This window comes from Epinephelus fuscoguttatus, linkage group LG8, assembly GCF_011397635.1.
Source record: "Epinephelus fuscoguttatus linkage group LG8, E.fuscoguttatus.final_Chr_v1".
NCBI lineage: Eukaryota > Metazoa > Chordata > Actinopteri > Perciformes > Serranidae > Epinephelus > Epinephelus fuscoguttatus.
The window spans coordinates 37,768,262-37,790,097 of NC_064759.1; the positions used below are offsets into that span (position 1 = coordinate 37,768,262).

Below are 21,836 nucleotides of genomic sequence, written 5' to 3' on the forward strand. Positions count from 1 at the left end.
TTGAGCTTGTGCACACAGCACGCTTGAGCGCATCCATCTGAGGCTGTGGATCAATGCCAAGTTTTACCACTTTATCAGTATTCCCTCTAACTTGTAGCTGTTTTTTCGTTATCTTTTGAATTTAATATGAATTATGGAACCATTTTTGTCCAAGTTTGTTTCCCCCGTTTTGTACAATAAATTATTGTTTAAAGTTTCAACAAGTTTCTTTTGGAGTGCGTGACACAAGTGTGTTTTGAAAATGACCGCGGACTGTCACCTGCTCAACGCATCAGTACCTTCGGATGTCATGACAGTAATAGCCAATAATGTCAAAATATCATTTATCGACCTATTTAACAGACGATCACTGCTGCCCGACCCGCAGGTCCATTTGCGGGACCCGCGGGTTACGGGTCGACCCGCGCATCACTACTCAGCTAAGTCTATAAGGCTGTACACAACAGTAGACATTATATTCTATTCAGGTCGGCAGAACCAGCAGCGCATCAGCTCTACAGTGCACGGCACTGCTGATTAACCATTTTATTGCAGCACAGAGTGTCTGCCAGCAACCAATTACTTGCAGAGGCTTCCTACAACTTGCTTCAATGGTTCCGATTTAATCAGGATGACTAGCCAATGTGAAAATCAAAAGAAAGCACAGAATAATGTACTGAAGGAGACTGTTGTGCCATCACATTTTTTTGTGGTTTGAGAGTGCCGCAATACAGTTAGGTCTGAAAAAACCCCGGAGTTTGCCGGCCCCAAGGAACAAGGAAATTAGCTATAGAGACCAAAACCTGTTTTTATTCCAGTGGCCATTAGAGGAACTGCAGTTTTTTGGCACTTTTACGTTGCCTTCATTTTGCAGTCTGGAGGTTGCAGCTTGGTCCAAACAAGCTGAACTAAAAAAATAAATAAACAGAGTTTGGTGTTAATATGCCTTAAAGGCCACTGCGGATGCAATGTATTACAACTAATAATTTAGAGACTGTAAATCATTTGGTGGCAAAAGTTCTCAAAGGAAGTCATCAGAACATGCCCGTTCATGTCCCTGCTGCTTACTCAGGCGGCTGCACCAAACCTAGAGCCTGTGGAACACAAAGGAGCCCACATTTATCAGCACAGAGAAGGCTTTGATGGAGCGGGAGGCAGATCTCAGCAGAGGGCTGTTTTTTCTGCAATTTGTGCAAATGGGCCTGTTTACACTGTGCAGGATTCCTCTGTGAAGCGGGGTCGCAGACGTGCCACTCTATAGAACCATGGGGGCCAGAGTGTGGTTTACAGTGTTTTCTTGCACTTGGCACTGACAGAGGTGTGTGAGGAAGAAAGAGAGAATCAGGCGAAAGTGTCAGGAGTGTGCATATGACAGGGAGTGAGAGTGGAGGTCCGTGCTGACATCTCTGTGTGGCTGAGAAAGGGTTTTTTTTAAATGTTATAGTACCACAGTGGGATTGGCATGGTAATGGGGACCAGGGATTATTGTTGAATGACTGGCTGACTGGTTGAGGGTCTGTGTTGGGTTGAGCTTTCTGGGCGGTCGCCCCCCAAAACCACAAGAAGAGAGAAGAAAAAAGAAAGGGAGAGTATAAAACAGACAACAGGAGGAGGGAAAATTTAAAAGTGTGAACATAGACAAAAGCACAGAGAGGGAGCAAACACGAGAGAGAAGCCTGCTGTCAAGCTTTAATGCAGTGCAACCACACCTCCTTGTTCCACCATGCTGCCCCCCACTGCCTCATACATCAAGACCCATTCAGGGCCTCAGTACTGGGCTTGATGGTTGACAGCTGTGGACTGTATGACAGCCAGCAGCTTGGTTGGTGGCCTCATCACTACACAGGCAGCATACAGGCAGCCTTTGACTTACAGACACTTTAAACAGTGAGAGGGCTTGAAATTCGTTCTCTACAACCCTCAACTTTATGAGGCTCTTTGAGAGTTAAAGGAACAGTTTGGAGTTTAATGGTTCATGAAAGTGGCAGGACACCAAAATCAGAGCCCATTACTGGAACTCATTGTTTATGTCCTTGGCTTGTATGACACTTGCAGCTATGTTTTTTTTCCCATTCACTCAAAAATGTATTTTTCTTCTGTTTATGTTCCCTAGAGTGTCTGATCTTGACTACACTGACTTGTATGTGTGCAAAGTTTGTTCCTGGACGGTGCAATCAATGCCAGGATGTCAACAAAAGCACATTGTTAGGTTTAGGCAACAAAAGCGTGTGGTGCTACATTGGAGGCGAACACCGTGCTCCTGGGTTAAAGTTCAGGGTTAATTGGACCCATCATTTGCCCCTCCCACCCACCCTATAAGGACTTTCCACCTCCCTATATTATGTTGTCACTGTCAGAGTTTCAACCTGATGCGTATCATACTGCCGCGACAGGTGCCATCCAACTGTGTTACAAAGTAACGCTACCCAGTGCCGTATCATACCGACGCAAAAGGTCGATTTTGATGTCAGGTGTCTAACACCAACCGTTCTATTGAGGTAGGACATCTGTTGCTTGCCTGGGAATAACAAGCAACACACCGATGTTTCACTAACACTGGCTATCTTGATGCACTCTGCACTTTCATTGGTCAACCTAGCGAGAGCAGTGCTGGTGAAAGTGAAAGCTTAACCTACTGCAAGCAACGGTGGTGGGGTGGAGGCCAGATCTAGAATTTCTAAATGAGAAAGAGTAGATCTGCTTCCTGCCCTTTTTTCTGGCTTTTAAAAAAATATATATAGTTCATACTTTAAAATGTCTCTAGAGGTGGACTTTGACTAATGTTTCCCTTCTTTGTATGTGTGTGTGTGTGTGTGTGTGTGTGTGTGTGTGTGTGTGTGTGTGTGTGTGTGTGTGTTTGTGTTCCAGTGCTATCCCATTGGAGAGGCGGATACTGACCATGCTGCAGTGGCTCCACCTTCCTGAAGGAGAGAGGTGAAATGAAGTTTTTCTTTTTTTTGTCTGCCTCACATTTGTCTGTCATCTTTGTCAACACTTGCATCCACAGCTCAGCAAGAGCGGGAAACACAGTTTCACCATATCCCATTAGGTGTTTGGAGTTCTGTAATGTAATCTGTGACCACTGCTGGATGCTCAGAGTGAAAATATACATCGAGGTTAAGTTGCTAATGAGTGCATTCATACTAGTTTGAATATGACAGATTCCTCAGCTAAAGGGTATTCAGCATTTGAACTTAAAAAACTGAAAGCAAAATCTGAGTCAAAACAAACATGTATGGTTTAAGTATGAGAGAGCTAATCATACTCCTTACATCTAATGATATGCAGATATCACAGCTGATGAGAGTCACTGACTCTGTAAACCTTATGTTCAGTAGCTGAACATGCCTCCGTTTACCTCCTGATAATAGTCAATCAGTAGCTCCTTGTTTAACCCTGCTGTGCTCCGCTGCTACTGTACATCTGATTGTGCTTGCCATGTAATTACATGACTTAACTCTAATGACAGAAATCAGACTCAGCCACTGTGTGTGGCTGCTGACTGCTGCTGCTACTACTAATATCACTACTGCTATACTGTTACTTACACTGCTGTAACAATTACAACTGCTACTGTGACTGTGCCTAATTTCACTACTACTACTTCAAACTACTATTACTACTAAGAGGTCTTTAGCTAGTACTAGTACTATTGCTGCTGTTATATACTGCTCTTACGGCTGCCATTACTGCTCCAATCATCACCACTACTTTTACTAGTAACATAATGCTGCTGCTATCACTGTTACTATTACATGTACTGTTGCTGTTTCTGCCAGTATCACCCCAACCCAACTGCCAGAATAAATGTTGCCATTGTATGTTCCTGTATGATTCACAGATATGTTACATTTGCACATTATTATGTAGCAAATACATTTCAATAATGCTTTGGTTAACATGTAGTTATGTTTAGGCACAAAAACCACTTGGTTGTGGTCAGAAAAGATCATGTTTTGGCTTAAAATACCCAGTTTCATGCCCACTAGCTCACCTGGTAGAGCAGGCATCCCATGTCCAAAGGTTGTGTTCTTGCTACAGTGGCCGCGGGTTCAATTCCAACCCATGGTCCTTTGCTGCATGTCATCCCCACTCTCTCTCTCCCCCTTTCAAGCTAAATCTGTCCTATCAAATAAAGGCAAAAAAAAGCCCCAAATAATACCTTTAAAATCTTGTTGACACAAAGGGACAGGTTGCTAAGAAAAAAAAACACATTTGGTGACTCAAAAGCTGCTGGAAGACACACCGATGATTCACTAAAAAAAACAAACAAACAAAAAAACTGATTCTGTTGTCTGTTGGTCCTGAACAGTGGTCTGCAGCATGGCAGATGTGATCGCCTAGGTGTCACACCATTGCATAATGCAGCAGCCAGGCCTTTAAGTGGTGCCAGAAAAGAAACCATATTGCCCCTGATTCAGCATCCTTGCACTGAATTCCTGTCAGATTCAGATTTATTTATTTTTTATTTTACTTATCACATGAAAAGCTGTAAATGGCTTGCATTTGGGGCCTCCACTACCCCCGTACACCCTCTGAAACCTCTACACCCTGAATGGACCTGAAGGTATCTTTTCACCATCTTCTGTTCACTCAACATTTTACTGATGCTTTCATATTGTTAATTTATTTGACAAATGAGAATTAATGGAGGAAGTATTCAGATTGTAGCAATACAATCATAAAATACCCTGCATTTAAATTCCTAATCAAGTAAAGTACAGAAGTATTATCAGCAAAATGTTCTTATATTATCAAAGTAAAAGTACTTGCTTTGCAGTAAAATGTCCCCTGGGACATTAGATTGTTAATGCATCAATGTTTAAATTTCATGTTACTGTTGTAGCTGTTTGAGTCAGAGCTGGTTTTAAGTACTTCATTTACAGTTAGCTAGAGTGGTACAGTAGTTCCCAACCTAGGAGTTGGGCCCCTCCTGGGTGTCACCAGATAAATCCTAGAGGTCATGGGATGATTAAGAGGGAAGAAGAAAAAACTAAGTTCTGATACATAGATGTATATAATCTATTTATATTCTCTCTAATCTTTGAATTTTGTGAAATATTAGATAATTTGACCTCTTTGATCCTCCAACAGTGACAATCTTTAATTGTATTATTTATTTATTTTTCACGATGTTTTAATGTAACATTTCACCTGAAAAGTATAGTAAACAAAGCAGTGAAAAATGTATTGGGAAAAATAGCATACAATGGAAATATTCAAGTGCCTAAGTGTAGTACTTGAGTGAATGTACTTAGTTTACACTACTGCAAATAATACACCATAAAGCATGATTTAGAAAAGGTGTTATTATTATTATTGATTAATGCCATCACTACATCTACTATCTCCAGTCTGACTTGTCTCATCTTGTTTCAGGCCATACGTTTACGCCATGCACTCTGAGCAACCAGACACATATGGACACAAGATGGGGCCCATGAGTGCAGAAGTGAGTACAGCGGAACTGCGTCTGTGTTTGGGATGTGTGGTTTTGTATGCAAAGACAAACACATGGTAAAGCTCACAAACCAGACACAAGGATAAACATATACACTCGTACAGTTCCTCTCTGTGTGTATCATCAAAACACAAACACACACAGTATGTTTTGACTCCCTTTGTGTGTTTCAGTTAAACAACCCTCTGAGGATGATCGACAGAATCGTTGGCCAACTGATGGATGGACTCAAACAGATGAAACTGCACCGTTGTGTCAACATCATCTTGGTGGGGGATCATGGTACAGACACGCACACTAACACTAACACAAACACACTGCACTGCATTGCCACTTCACATCATAATTGGTTTCACCAGCCAATCACACACTCCTACCTGTTTTCCTGTGTGTTTTCAGGAATGGAAGAGGCCAGTTGTGATCGCACCGAGTTTCTTAGTCACTACCTGAACAACGTTGATGACATCATCCTCATCCCTGGGTCTCTAGGCAGAATACGCTCAAGACACCCCAACAACCCTAAATGTAAGAGAGTCCAGGAGAAAAGTTCATAATATTACATTTTTGCTGAGATATTCCCTCTCCTTTTGAATGCCTCTGTGCCAGCATTAGACATAGCTGGAGGCATTATGTTTTCAGGTTGTCCGTCCTTTTGTTTGTATGCCAATCCATACATCGGCCCCATTCTTTTGAACGCGATATTTCAAGAATGCCTTAAGGGAATTTCTTCAAACTTGGCTAAAACATCCCCTTCAACTCAGCGATGAATTGTTTAGATTTTTGTGGTCAAAGGTCAAGGGCACTGTGACTTTGTCTGTCTCATTCTTATGAACACATTTCAAGAACACCTTGAGGGAATATAGATATTGAATTGGTGACACTAATCTTGGGTGCCCACCTTGAAACTGTGCTGATTGTATAGATCTTCTGTGCTGTCGGGGGAAAGATGTGTGTTAAGCATCCATGTTTTCGCAGACATGGATGTAAACTGTTAGGGACACTTGACTCATGTGCAGAAGCATACAACTGCAGGGCAGTAATTCTAGTTTTGTTTCTTTGGTTTCTTTGTTTTTTCCTTTCACGTAGCATTATTTAGGATTTCTGCCCTCTTGTTTATGCAGATTTCATTGTATTCAGAGCTTCTGGTATTTTAGACCTTCATCATCAAACATGACACAATCATTTCCAGGCAAGAACATAAAGGCTCTGATATTATCATTGGCAGTGTGCACAGTACATACTATACAGTGGCTACCACTGGAAACATAGTTGTAAGTGTGCTCCGTCTGACCAATGCAATGGTACAACTTAACCATCTTTTATCTTGTTCTTGGAAAATGGACATTTTGTTTAGTGTCTACATTCATTTGTCCTACTAACCTACTTCTCAGTAGTACACTTGATGAAATTTGCATTGTTTTTCTGAGAGTAAACTGTTAAAATATACAGAACGGTTTGTTGCTTTGTTTTACTTTATGGATGGTAAATGCTTTGCAACAGGTTTCACTGCTCTGACCATTATTATTATTATTTTTTTTTTTTTTTCAGATGACCCCAAGGCTGTTGTTGCAAATCTAACAGTAAGTATGAGACTTGCATGAAAAATACAACCCAGTTGCCCGAAAATTTTTTGGTATTGTACATTTCTGCAAAGCACGGATATGTTTCATTTGTACGTTATTATGTAGGGGATATGTTGAAACTTTTTGACAACACTGTGTTTAACTGATTAGGTTTAGGCACCGAAACCACTTGGTCATGGTTAGGAAAAGTCACGTTTTGAATCTCAAAAAATAAGGTTTCTCATAGCACTATTCATGCAGAGAACAAAACAATGTCTCGGTTAAAAACAACCACTTTTTGTGGCACAGATGCTGGTACTGAAAAAACAGCGACAGGTCACTATTAAACAACCACATTTGGTGGCTAAGAAGTGGCTGGATACAGCAATGCCTTGCTAAAAAACAGCTGTTTTTTTTGTTTGATGGTCTCAAACAGTGATCTGCAATATCCCACAGCTTAGCAGGCGTCTTGCCTAGGTGTCGCACCATCCTTCACCCCCCATGATTTCCAATGATAAAGTCAGGTCATATACTATGTCGCCTCAAAAACATTGATATGATATATATGAAACGTACAAATGTTACACTAAAATTTGTGAACTTAAAAATTAATGATGGAAAATTTTATAAAATTTGATAAGAAGAGAATTTCACCAGAAATTTACACCATTCGCAGTCAGACACACACAGCTGCTTATTTACTGCTGAATTACAGCTCAGACTCGCACCAACAGCTGCCTCTGCTCTGGTGTGATTGTTTTTGCTGGCTAGCGAAACATCCTGGCGCAATCGTAAGCACGGCCATTCTCGACTTTTAATGTCTGATAGTCCACCATTAACATTTTTGTCTCATCAACGAAAATGAAACAAATTTTGTTTTAGTTTCTATTACCAAGATCTATTTTTAGCTCATCATTGTCTCATTTTCATCACAGAAAAAAGGTCTACGATGAAAAATTTTCGTCTTAGTTTCGTCAACAGAATTAACACTGCTGTCTGTCACCTACTTGATCAGCACTTGTAGGATCAGAATACCAATGATTGCTTCTTTGTTGCAGTGCAAGAAGGCAGACCAGCACTTTAAGCCATACATGAAGCAGCACCTGCCCAAGAGACTGCACTACGCCAACAACCGACGCATTGAAGATATTCATCTGCTGGTGGACAGGAAGTGGCACATTGCAAGGTACAGTACCACCACTATAACAGGAAGTACAAATATCATCCAATGTTAACAAGCTAAAGTGGACAATTCCCATAACTGACACTTCTTTCAATAGGCCAATCAGAGATACAGTCCTTAAATATGCCTGCAAATCATAAGAAGGTGCTCCTTGTAACTTCAGATTCCATAATCATTAAATCTCTTTAGACCATCTGAGGTTCTCCAGAAGAAGTTCTAATAACTCATGTAGTTTTGATTTGTGGCTGTATCTACTACTAGGAAGAGCTCTACTGTTCTGTGAAACCAGTGTAGATGTGGCATTTTCAGCCCACCCATCAGTGACGCTTTTTACTGCACATCTTGTTTTACTTAAAAACACATTTTATGTAAACGTGGGCTGCTATCAACGCATCATTAACACGTGTCGTGCTGAAAAGTTTTAGGATGTGCTGTCCAGAGCCACATCCATGTAAAAAACCCACATCTTTCTCAAAAGTGCAGCTGCTGAAACGTTAATGACATACTGAAATGAACTCTGACAGGCGTCTGATGTAGAGCAGTGAGAAGTTTCACTGCAGTGATTCAGTGACAGAGTAAACCGTGAAGTCATCATGACTGAAAGTGAAAACAAACCACCTTGGCTAACGACGCTGTGTGTGTGTGTGTGTGTGTGTGTGTGTGTGTGTGTATACGTGTTCATGTCAGCAACGGCCTCCTTGCATGGAGCTGTCATGCTGTTTTGGTTGGTGAAACATGGGAGAGCTACGTTCTGTCTCACTCCCCACACACACACACACACACACACACACACACACACACACAAACATGCAGAGCTGCTAAATGAAAGAGATCTTTGAGGTGTCTGTGCAGCTCAGATAGACAGACGGGCTAATCGTTGGCACCGGAGTTTTGAGCAGAGTGTCCGAGCGTTTACTCTCTCTCTCTCTCTCTCTCTCTCTCTCTCTCTCTCACACACACACACACACACACACACACACACAGGCACATATACATTAGTCAGTGTCTGCTTAAATCCCAAACCAACTAAACGTTCACACCAAATGAAACACGGAGTTTGTCTCATTTCTCCGTCAGCTAGTCATTTACATTTTTAACATGCTTGCGGCTTCACCCCCTGGACACGCACACCCATACATACGGACACACACACATACACACATTAATGTGTATAACTGGAAGTAGTGTTTTAATGAACACTTAATAAAAAGTGGCTGTTTTTCAATTAGAGGACTGTGGCTTAGGTTGTGTGAAGGACTGCTTGTCCTGGGCTGAGGGCTAAAGTAGGTGAATACTGACAACATACTGCACTTCAGCTGTATTTAATACCACTGTTTAACCCATTTAAAGCTGTGTGGACTGACGCTGCATCAGGTCACTCTAAACCAGTTGGATATCTGACACCTTTTTGGGTTAATGCAGTAATTGGTGAAACCCTTGTTGATTTGTTTCAGCTCTTAAATGCTGTGTGACAAATGTGGTATGCAGCCAGAGATGACTTGGAGGTCAGTATGTCAGTCAGAAAAAACACCATTTTGTTTTTGTACTGTTTCTTCCTCCTCTTTGACCCCAGATTTTCACCATGCTCAAAAACATTTGAAACTTATTGCCTGCACTTAGAGACCAAATGAGATTTGACAGGTGTTGGTAGGTACCAGTAATCCTGAGCAAGGTCTAAATGACACATTCTTTTTTTTTTTTTCTCCACTTTTGGGAAATTGTTCCTTGTCATTCCCTTACTCAGTTATCCTGATTTGAACCCAGTTTAGATGGATGAGTGGGCGTCTTTCAGAAATGCCAAACAAAATTTAAAGTAAAAGAATTAGCTGAGAGACAAGTTACAGTGGTATAAAAATGGTTGTGTTTGGACCTTAGCTGCAAAACTTTCTGGGTCATCTGACATAATATTCTGAACATCCCAGCCAGGATTTTAACAAACGATCAATGTAAGACTGAATATCATTGACATTACAGATTATTCTTGGGCAGATTTTGCCTGTAATGACAGTAAAGGTGAAGATAGACAGGAGATGTGGGGGAGAAGGGACAAAGACATACAGCAAGGGGCTGCAGGTTGCAATCAAACCCCAGTCGCTGCAAGGGGGTCAGTCTGTAAGGGGAGCACGCTCTACCAGGTGAGCTAGAGGTCACCCTGGTAATTAACGTTTATTTTTTCCATAGACATCAGATGGCCTCAGCAGGTAGGGGCTACTCTGGTCTACTGCACATAGCCCACCAAGCTCTAGTTCTGTTTTTTACATGGGGGTACCATGGCCACCCTAGTAATTGCTGCCCACACCCCTGTGAAAAATTTCCTGTGGGGCCACTGCACCTGATACTAGGAACAAGAGGGTTGCTGGTTCGATCCCGGGTGTGGGAGCCCTTCTGCGCAGAGTTTGCATGTTCTTCCCGTGTCACCGTGGGTTTTCTCCGGGCACTCCGGCTTCCTCCCACAGTCCAAAGACATGCAGATTGTGGACAGGTTAATTGGTGACTCTAAATTGTCCGTAGGTGTGAATGTGAGCGTGAATGGTCATCTGTCTCGATGTGTCAGCCCTGGGAGAGTCTGGCAACCTGTCCAGGGTGTACCCTGCCTCTCGTCCAATGTCAGCTGGGATAGGCTCCAGCCCCCCCGCGACCCTCAAGAGGATAAGTGGTTAGAAAACGGATGGATATATATATGTATATATATATACACAAGGTTTTTGTTTCTTATTTATCTATTCATGCACACACACACACACACACACACACACACACACACTAATGGCAGGAAGCTACCATGCAGAGTGCTGTCCTGACCGTCATGACTGGGAACACTTCAACAAGTGAATAGGAGGAAGGGGGAATTGAACTGCCAACCCTGTGATCGGTAGACAGCTGAGCTGAATCAAGAGTTCTTACGATTGTACGGCTACCTTTACATATCTTTAAATGATACTTCAAAGTTGGGTCACAACTTTGAAGACAAGAATGAACCATCATATTCAACCTTTAGTTTATCGGAGTGAATCTCAATGTGCATCAACCGGATCCTGATCTATGATTTCTTCTATTGATTACAGGAAAGTTCCTGAAGGAAAGAGGCACTGTGGCTTTGCTGGTGACCATGGATATGACAATAAGATCAACAGTATGCAGGTAGTGTTGATCATCTACAGTGGCATAAAGAAGAATTATGGTTGGTTTTGGATATCCAGTGTAGCAACATTTATTATACTTTGATTGTATAAACTGTGGGCCTGCAGGATGCCCATCACTGAAATTGAATTGTTTAATAACCAAAGTACACAAGTATAAGGTCTTAAATCAGACACAGTGATATACTGATAACTGTTGTTAATTATTGTGACACATCAGTTGACTTGTGCCATCAACTTTCATTTGCAGACTATTTTCTTGGGGTATGGACCAACATTTAAGTTCAAGACTAAAGTTCCAGCCTTTGAAAACATCGAGCTTTATAATGTCATGTGTGGTAAGGCATGTTTTTGTGTGTTTGGGTCTGAGTGTTTGTGTTTGATTCTAGTCTTCTTAGATCAGCCAAAGTGTGTTTAAATTAATATGTGAGTGTGTTTTATGTACAACTATCTCCACTTACTCTTTAAGCTGACATGAAACTGATCTTTCCCACTCTCAGATCTTCTGGGTCTGAAACCAGCTCCCAATAATGGGACCCATGGCAGTCTGAACCACCTGCTAAGAAGTCCCTCCTTCAGACCCACCATGCCAGAGGAAGTTTCCAGGCCAGTAGCCTCCGGTCTTGTTCCTGCAGGAACAGACGACCTGGGCTGCAACTGCGACGACAAGGTCAGCCATGATGACTCAGTGGCAGACCTGCACCCGGCTTCCTGTAGACGGCTTAAAGGAATACTGTCTTTAGGAGATTGGCTTGTCTGTCACTTAGATTAGTAATAACATCAGTGAAACCAAAATCATCCTGGTCTCCATCTGTTGCTATGTTGCTCCATGCTATCTATGCTAACACTGTATACAGCAAGCTAAAATTCTTGTTTTGCTCAGTTGAGTCTGGTAGCTTTGACAAGAGTGGAGATGGGGAACTGAAGCCATTAATGGCTGTCCCATCACAGAGTGCTGTCTGAAAGCAAGGTTAAGTGGTGAAAATATTTATGATATAGCGAATGCTTCAGCTATTGATCTTTTTTTTAGATGGCTAAAATACATTTTGTTGCTGACCCCTCTACAGCAGTACATTACTTAGCTTCCGTGTTGTACTCCTGCCTGCCTCTCCAAACTGGGGGTGTGCCGACCACCATCTACTGTATGTAATACACTGACTATGGATAAGTAGCTCATACAACACCACTTCAGAAGATCCAAACTATCCCGTTAATGCTAGAGGAAAAGTTGAAGGCCATTTGCTGTGAATATCTACAGCAAATCACATGGTTTTGAGGCCTCACCGGTATTATTTTAAAGTGGCAGGGAGTGCTCGCCTTGTTTCCAAAGGAAAAGTGGGCCATGAGTGTACAGCAAAGATTACAGGGCACCTGACAAGAAGTTGATAGGATTTCATTGATTAGGCAGTATAAATCTACAGGTCATATAATGGAGACTAGGTTTAATTAGTAAAAATTTGGTCCTCTTAGTGAGTTTGATGAATGTCCCTGGAGCACTGGAGCTAATGGTGATACATGGATACTTTTGGTAACTATTGTATGTTTGCAGTTGATCAACAAGCCAATCTCCAAAAATGATAATGTATTACTGGAATGTGAAGAAAATGATGCAATGACAGCTTTTTGAGTCTATGCAAGAAGGCAGTTTGCTGTGATAAAGTTTGGTTGGGGGCACAAAATGATATCAAATGATCCTGTCCCCTCGCTTTCAGTCATTATCATACAGCATATAAAAATGATGAAATACTGTTGACATAATTGTGGATAAAACTGCCCTTCAGCATGTTCTCAAACAGTTTCCTGTATATCATGACCTCTGTTGTTGCACATTATGTTACAGCTCCCTCATGTGTGATCACAGTCAAATAAGAATTACACAACACTTAATTGATTCCCCCAGGCCAAATTAGACCCTCACAAAGTTCACAGTATGACTAACCTGACTGAGCTGCTGGCCTGAGGCCAACCATTCACATTTCACCATGAGACCACTTAACATCCCCTAAAAAAAGAAGCACTGCTCACTCTCCCTGTGTTCCTGCAGGATCAGTAACACTGTATTTATCTTTGTATTTTATTTTAGTCTGTATTTAAAAAGGACAATGCACAATATATTTATTGTACGAGATGTAGCTAAAAGCTCATTTCCATAGTAGTCTGTAGCCTCTAAATTACAAAACTGGTATTTTGTAATGCTTTGATTTAACAGATATGAGGGAGCTATAAGGAACCATCCAGCGTCCCTCCAATCAGTCCAAAGATTGACTGGAGTGGAGTCAATCTTTAGACTGAGATGAGATGAGACAGATGAAACATGAGGACCAGTTGGTTTATTTTATTGCTCATGTGATCTGCTGACTTTTTGGCTGCTAAAGGACCCCCCAAAATTAATTCATTCAAAATTCTGCTTTTTTTTTTTAATTATTATGTTGTCATTTTTTTGAATATGTCTAAGAACTTGCAATTGTGTACAAATCTGGTATTCCGAAGCAAACCCCAGAGATAATAATTGATCCATCCTCTAACATGTACACTAAAAAAATGAAAATCTTCAGGTCAAATGGGAATTTAAAGTAATTCAGAGGTTCCTCGTGTATTCAAAAGTTTTCTGAGAATGTGTCTGTTGTACTTGGGTACAAGCTCTTATTTCCATTTGAAGGTGACGTTGTCATGACTGGATCTCTAATGTATATAACATAAAGCTAATACTTAAAGGGAAGCATCACCTAAATTAAGGAACCCCAATATTTTATTTCCATGGCTTAGGAAGATTCAATCAACATTTGTGAACATGAGCTAGATTTTGATTTGGGAGAGAGTTGATCATGTTTACCAGTATTTTTGGGCTGTCTTGGAACATAGGAATAACCTATGAATTTTGAAAAACATCTAGTTCCCCTTTAACTAGGCCAGTAAAGTTATGAAGGTTAAGTTTAAGAAAAGAAACATGGTCGTGCATCATCATGCTATTGACCAAACTGGACTTACGTAGGTTAGGTTTAGGAAAAGAAACATGGTAACAACGTACCTTAAAATAGCTCAAACGTCACGGAGGGCACAAAAAGGGAAAGTCCTGTGTTTGTTTGACCATCCACCACTGTAATTTGCCTCCTCACTTTTGCACTTTATACTCCCTCCCTCTGTACTCCTGTCAGCACATTGACCATGTGATTGCAGCCTTCCTGATTACGATATATACAAATTACTCGCTCATGATTTCGTTGTTTATACATGAATTCTGGTGCCTTAATTTTCATAGGTATATGTGTGAACAGTGAGAACAACCTGCTCTTTTTGAGGTTTTCTTTTTTTTTTTTACTTTTCTGTTTTGCTTTTGAAGTACAGTTGAAGTTGTCTTTTTACACAGCAAACCTGTAAAAAGAATCATCTGCATGGGCCTATCACCCATGGTTCATTTGTTATTTGTGTGTTTCTGTGAGTGTGTGTGTGAATGAGCCTGTTTGACATGTAAAATTTGTATCTAAGTACCTGATTGCCTTGTTGCATCTTTGCTTACTGCTGTAGAGCTGGAGTCAGTTCACCTTCGAGTCAAGTCAGTTCAACAAAAATGTGTAGTGAATTTATTCACAAAAATTCCACGTCTCTTTTCATTAAGCTTTATCATTCACATTTGACAACCATCTCAGTCTAGACATTGTCAGGGTAATTCTGAGATCTACTTCCTGATTGGCTTGTATTGGAAGTGAGTTGGACCCAGCCCTCCTCTGCAGTGTTTCACTTTATGTATGCTGTGTTTGTGATTCCCATGTAGATCTCTGGCAAGAGATTGTTTCAATCTCCGATCTTTTTGCAGTTGCGTGTAAAAAGTAGGGGCCAGAGAGGTTTGAAAGTGACCCTTGTACGAGGCTATAACCTGGAGTCACTCTGGCTCTGTCTCTTACAGAACAAAGTGGAGGAGTTAAACCAGCGACTGAGGCAAGCTATGGATGGTCAGTCTTTTATGATGCTGCTGAAAATAGATAAATGAGCTGTCTTTAATGCAGTTTATCAGCCTCTGAGGATGCATAAACTCACTCAAAGTTAAATACTCTGTGAAATAAATAAGTTATCAAGTACACCTGCATCATGATCCTATGCATACAGTGATGTGGCATGCCAAAGTTTTTAGTTTTCACATGTTGCTGTTTTGTCACTTCACTGTAGATTGCAGTGTTACAGACCTGTGTCTCCTCTGCTGTGTCCCCTCTGTGCTCTCCCTCTCTCAGACAGCAGGAACCTGCCGCATGGTCGACCTGCTGTACTCTTCCGTACCAAATACTTCATCCTCCACCACAGTGACTACATCAGCGGCTACAGTGAGGCTCTCTCTATGCCTCTGTGGACCTCATACACAGTTAGCAGACAGGTACTCTTCATCCTTTGCTCTTTGTCTCGGGGGACATTATTGTAAATATTTACTGTTGGATGGTGTAGTAACGTTTCAGTCTCTTTTACCTTTTAAACATTGTTCATGGGTGGGAGATTTTTTTTTAGTGGTTCCAAAGAGAAACATGCAGGAGGACTCATGACTCTCTTCAGGTTGAGGATGTCTAACAACATTAGAATTTCAGGTTGTGTGGACATTGACATTTTGATGTTTTGCAGACGTTGCCTTTTGTTAAACATACCTTACAACTAAATAATGTTATTCTATGTCAGTGTGATGTTGGCGTGAGATATTAAGTTGATGCTGAGTTTTGGTTACTTAACAACACAACTTAAAACCAACAAAATATCAAGGTTATCTGTCGTTGGTATTCTAAGTCAAATTGACGTTGGCATTAGACTTTGTCTTGACATTGAATTCTGGTCACCCGACTTCACAACCTGATTTCAACCAGATATCACCGTCTGATAACATTGGTGACCCGCTAACAACTTTTAGCCAAGTGGTCTCAAGTTTTAATGTTAGTTGACCTATGTCCTCTTTGTGCATGTGTGTGGTCCTTCAGGTAGAAGTGTTCCCTCTGCCCGAAGCTCTCTCCAACTGTGTGAGACCTGATAGCAGAGTCCCTCCAGCCTACAGTCAGTCTTGTACCAACTACAGAGCAGACAAACAGATCACCTACGCCTTCTTGTACCCACCACGTGAGTTTACCACTGTGGCCTCAACACTGAAACACTGAATTACAGTAACACTGTAGGAATTATGAAATCCATCAGTGTGGAATATTCTCAGGACTGTGTGGTCAGGCACAATGAGACACCCAGGAGGGATCCACTGCAATGATGACTTGTTGTGTTGCATATGAGGAAAGAGACATCAATCAGTGCTGTTGCTGCTGATTTTCATATTTCCATCAGTCAAACAATTAATATCAGGGAGCCCAGGGTTCTGCTGTGGAGGTTGTAGGAAAGGGCTTACAACTCAATCCTCAATCCTCCTTCCTTCTCCTCCTCAAACAGCCCTCCTCCTCCCTGCTCAATCACAATAACCCTGTTTATCTCAAAAACTGTTAAGATTGTCAATTCTATCTCCTCCCACATCTTTATTTTTTTTTGCTTGAGTGACACCAAATTTGCTACACCACATCTTTTGACTGCTCTCAATGTATCAAAATGCAAACCACACTGTAAGACAGCTACTGCAGATATTTGTAAAATAAATCTCCTATGTTCATTAAAAAAGGACAAAGTAGAAGTAGTGTGGTAAATTTCAGAATTTTTTGTCAAAAGCTGAGTTATTGACAAAATCTTAAATTACATCCCCATGTAAACTATAGCAGTCAATGATAAACATCTCAAAATTCTCAGAATCTTGTCTTGTTAACTGAATTCTGACACTAGAGTGAAATCTGCCTTTTATGTGCAACCCTGGTGACTGTTAAAGTCATAGTGTGAAACCAATCAATGGTTTGTCACTTGGCAGGTAGCTCAGCAAGATCATCTGTGCGTTCCAGTCCCCATAATAACATACTATAGTATGGCAGAAAAAGATTTAGTATGTCCCAGTACATAGTATGTCAAATGTAGTATGCCAAAAATACCAGGATGTTCTACTACATCCGGTCTGATTTTGCAGTATGCAAGCCAGCATGATTTTCTGGCTATTCTGACCTACAGTCCACATGTAAAACAACTGGTTGGCTGCATGCTCTGTGTCTCATGATTTTTACAGTTCGGTTCCCATTCTCATATTTCCCTTACTGTTAAAATCTGTTGTAATATTATTTTGCCCAGAAACTGAGATCTAACACCATCACTGCACGTGAAATCATTTTAATCACATTTCATTTTTCTTTATTGACAGAATTGTCCTCAACCATAGACAAAAAATATGATGCTGTCCTCATCACCAACACCGTCCCCATGTATCCTGCATTCAAGAGTAAGTCAGTCAGTGATTAGAGCTTTCTTCAGGATGTCTGGAGTCCTGTTGAGACCTTGTATGTTGTGATTTTGCTGTGTTTTCCTGCATAAAAATGAAGCCTCATCAGTGCTGATATGACACTGATATATTCACTGCTCCTCTGTATCGTCAATCACCTGTCATCCTGTCTTCCATATTTCCTTCTCTCATCCCTCTGTTCGTCTCTTTGTTCCCTCTCTTATCCACCTGCCTGTCTCAGGAATATGGGGTTACTTCCAGAGAGCACTGGTGAAGAAATATGCCACCGAGAGAAACGGAGTCAACGTGCTCATTGGACCCATATTTGACTACGACTATGATGGTGTCAGAGACTCAGCTGAGAAGATAAGAGAGTGAGAACATTCATTGTGTTTCACTTCTGATTCAGCTTCAAACAGCAACAGAAAGTTATTTCTTAATGTTTCAGTTGTTGAAATTATTCAGTAGTAGTGAAGGCTTCACTGTGAACTAAAGAAATAATGGAAAAACAAAGGATATATTTTCCATCTAATGGGCTAAAATCATTTAAAACTGACAGTGCCACATGCTGTATGTGTTAATATTACTATAATGATCAGTCCTAAATAACTCAGCCATACAATGTCATTATTATGTGATTCCTCTTAAGGAAGTTTAAATTTATGCTTTATAGAATAAATCTGGCTAGGGGGGAGAAGTTTATTCAAATGCAACAAGTTGAGCTCAAGTGTTTTGTTTGCCCCTTACTGCAGGTATGTAAGTGGAACGATACCAGTCCCCACACACTACTTTGTGGTCCTGACCAGCTGCTTAGACTTCACACAGGCTGCAGACTCGTGTAGCGGCCCACTCAGCAGCGCTGCCTTCATCCTGCCACACAGATCCAGCAATGACGAGACCTGTAACGTAAGGAACATCACACCTTTTAATGCACATGCATCATATTTAATGACACTCATATACACACAGAAAAGAGACTGCACACAGTGTATGACCTCTTGGATACTTTATTCTGCATCAACTAGTCACTCTGAACAGAGCATTCCCCCTAAACAGTTTGTGTAGCACAACCCAAGTGTATGTACATATGAATGTATGCATGTTAGAATTCCCTCAGTGTTCACTGTTCAAGTTTTTACCAGAGGTCTCTTCCTTTCCAAAATAAGCACACACAGTGATTAAAACTGGTACAGACACTGAATAAAGCTGTTTTACATTAAAAATCAGTGTTTCTGTGACACTGTTTGGTACGGCAGAGACCGGAACTGACTTACCACTAATGCTTGCTCAGCTTGTTTCTCTGATAACTTAAAATCCAGACATGCGATGACTCATATCATCCACTTAAAACATATTAGTTTGATTTGTTTCTAATGTGTGTGTGCTTCTTACTGCCTCCCTGCAGAGCTCAGAGGAGGAGTCCCGCTGGGTGGAGGACCTGATGAAGATGCACACAGCTCGAGTCCGAGACGTGGAGATCCTGACGGGCTTGGACCTGTACCGCAGAACGACCCGGAGCTACCCTGAAATCCTCTCGCTCAAGACCTACATGCACACCTACGAGAGCGAGATCTGACACCTGCCGGCTCTGTTAATGTTAATGACCTTTTCCAACCGTGGTGGATGTATGTGGTACAAGGAAGAGATGCGATCATCTCTGTCACACTGAGCTACACCAGCTTTAGCTGTCGCTGGGTGCTATGGCTGCAGCTGCTCTGCAGCATCCATATTGTGGCCCTTTCACTGAGTATATGGTTTCATCTCATTTTATCAATCTGTCATAATATAGCTTTAACGCCACTGAGCTATTAGCTGTGGTACTGTCCACTTAAGTCTGTTACATACACAGAAAAACCCTCCACATTACAAACATGACCTACATGCAGTATAATTCTGGAATTTTAAAACAAAGTGCTTAGTTTATCTTACTTTACTATGCAGTTTTCATTATTAAATCTATACCAGTAATTTTTTGTCATGATGTGTAAATATCAGAGATGTGGAATATTATGTGACACCGCCATGTTTTGTGTTTTTTTTTTGTTTTTTTTTTAAATTGTGATTGAACACAGCTTTATTTATAAAAAATGCAGCATGGTAGCAAAATATAAACTAATGAGTCTTATAATTAGATTTGTAGGGCCTCAGTACAAGACAGAGCCACATGATCAGATAATAACTGCAGTACAGTAGACAGTAGCAGTCGGTGAGATGCAGTGAACTGGGGGTATGCCACATCCGTCACATTCACAAATACTTTATCTTTTAGCTATGTTACTCATGGACCTTTCAAAAAGTCATTAACACATGCTGCAGATGATTCCCTGATAAATATCCAGGAGCAGTTTTTGAGGGGTTTTTGTACAGTATATAAACATTCAAATTATTTTCTCGCAAACGATATTCCATATGTGTAAATAATGTTACATTTTAAAGTGGTAAAAAATATTCAATTGCACTACAAAGCCAGCAACAGAATCAGTCTTAGAACAAACCATCACCTCAGCAGAACGGCAGGATTTATAAACTCGTGCACATTTTCAGTTTTCTTTAGACAGTGATCCACTCTGTTTGATGTGAAGTTGACTCATACTATGTCTCTATTGAACCGTTTCTCATGATGTTCAGTGATTAAGAAGAAATTGCCTTTATTTTTTAATGAAATGATAATGCAATGTTGTGTGTGTGTGTGTGTGTGTGTGTACAGTGTGTATATGTTGAACTCGAGATATTTTCTGTTTGTGTTTGCCTGTTTGTGTGTGCATGTGTGTTGACTTTTTGTTCTGTGCACAATAACAGTAATGTCAATGCTGATGATTTATAAATGTTTCCTAAAACAGTTACCACCTGTGAGACCTATTTATGCTTTATGAAAATGTCATCACAATAAACAAGTGTTTTTGCTAAATCCAGTGTGGTGTGTATGAAGTGAGTCCAGCTGCTTCTCAGTCAGCCCTCCAGCTGTGGGCTGCACACAGCAGAGCCTTAGAAGATACAGTGTGGGTCCGTCTGCGTGGTTGTATGATGAATGTAACATGAAATACACTTACGTTACAACACGCAGCAGCCTCAAAAGCCACAGGAGCCTGCCAACAGTAGCACATATAAAAGGTCTATCCCTCTGTTCAGTACTGCCACCATGTGGAGACTGGTGGTAGAACATGTGGCCAGAGTAAAACCCCCTAAACTCCCATTAGACATGAAAATTTGTGCCCAGACGGTTTCACTGGGTAAGGTGAGAAAGTTGTGTTTTCTGGAAACGCTTGTGTGACTTCTGAGAACTCCGAGGGACAGCTTGATGAGCTGTCACACAGCATGGTGAAAAGTAACATTAGGTGAGATGAAGTTAGAAAACAAGAGTTGGGGTAAATCATAGAGACAGGAAGGTTAGGAGGATTAAAATAATACTATTCCTCCTGTTTTCCTTTACTTAGCACACGTCTCTGTCTGCCAGTGGTGGCAGGCAGGCTACATGGGCAACATTACCCCACCTTTATTTGTTTTGTTTTGTTTTTTTTTTTACATTTGAAAAAAGAGAAACGGTGAAGTGGAGTGTATGTGGAGAGTTCATTCATTCACACATTCATTTAAGGAGTTGCAGCAAATATTTTGGGGGGCATTTTTTGTCTTCATCACAGACAGATAGAAACAGATGAGTAGGAGGAGAGAGATAGAAAGATCTAGCAAAGATCCCTGATCAGACTCAAACTAGAGACATTTCAGGTCAGCATCTTATATCAAGATGTTGTTTATCAGAGGAGATGGTGGTAGCTGGGGTGTAACGTCATTAAAAAAATGAATGTATATTGACCCTCCCTGGAGCTACAAATATGTTTCCTTGAGCCTCCCTGAGTGACTGGGGGAAAATACATGACTCTCCCTCCACCATTATAACCATATTTTTTAATATACACAATGCAACAAGCAAACAATACAAAGAGCGTGAGATAAACTTGGCACATTGGCTTTTATTAGTTTTAAATAATATACCCTTTGATGATCATAAGTTAGAAGTTAAAAGCTGAAAATGAAGCCCTGGATCTGTAAAATGGTCTTGGTTTTTTTTTTTTTTTTTACTATTGTCAGGCATGAGGGATGCAGAATTTAATGTGTTTTACAGGATCTGTTAAGTGCAAACAATTTATTTTTGGCAAATGTTTAAATGGGACATGTAGAATAAAGG

The 21,836-nt window shown here is 40.8% G+C and overlaps 1 protein-coding gene across 2 annotated transcripts in view; it reads left to right on the forward strand.

The window, feature by feature from the left end:
* The window catches only part of enpp2 (ectonucleotide pyrophosphatase/phosphodiesterase 2), a 41,322-nt gene extending 20,778 nt beyond the window's left edge, over positions 1-20,544 (forward strand). The window contains exons 10-25 of one of the 2 annotated variants that reach the window (XM_049584561.1): positions 2,848-2,913; positions 5,359-5,431; positions 5,614-5,722; positions 5,840-5,965; positions 6,989-7,020; positions 8,061-8,188; positions 11,251-11,326; positions 11,576-11,663; positions 11,826-11,995; positions 15,140-15,275; positions 15,552-15,691; positions 16,278-16,413; positions 17,576-17,653; positions 17,895-18,027; positions 18,406-18,559; positions 19,059-20,544. In XM_049584561.1, the coding sequence (XP_049440518.1) occupies positions 2,848-2,913; positions 5,359-5,431; positions 5,614-5,722; positions 5,840-5,965; positions 6,989-7,020; positions 8,061-8,188; positions 11,251-11,326; positions 11,576-11,663; positions 11,826-11,995; positions 15,140-15,275; positions 15,552-15,691; positions 16,278-16,413; positions 17,576-17,653; positions 17,895-18,027; positions 18,406-18,559; positions 19,059-19,229 (1,816 nt within the window). In that variant the 3' untranslated portion in view covers positions 19,230-20,544. The remainder of the gene's footprint in view (positions 1-2,847; positions 2,914-5,358; positions 5,432-5,613; positions 5,723-5,839; positions 5,966-6,988; positions 7,021-8,060; positions 8,189-11,250; positions 11,327-11,575; positions 11,664-11,825; positions 11,996-15,139; positions 15,276-15,551; positions 15,692-16,277; positions 16,414-17,575; positions 17,654-17,894; positions 18,028-18,405; positions 18,560-19,058) is intronic. The other variant, XM_049584562.1, reaches the window with a different exon arrangement.
* The last annotated feature ends 1,292 nt before the right edge of the window (positions 20,545-21,836 follow it).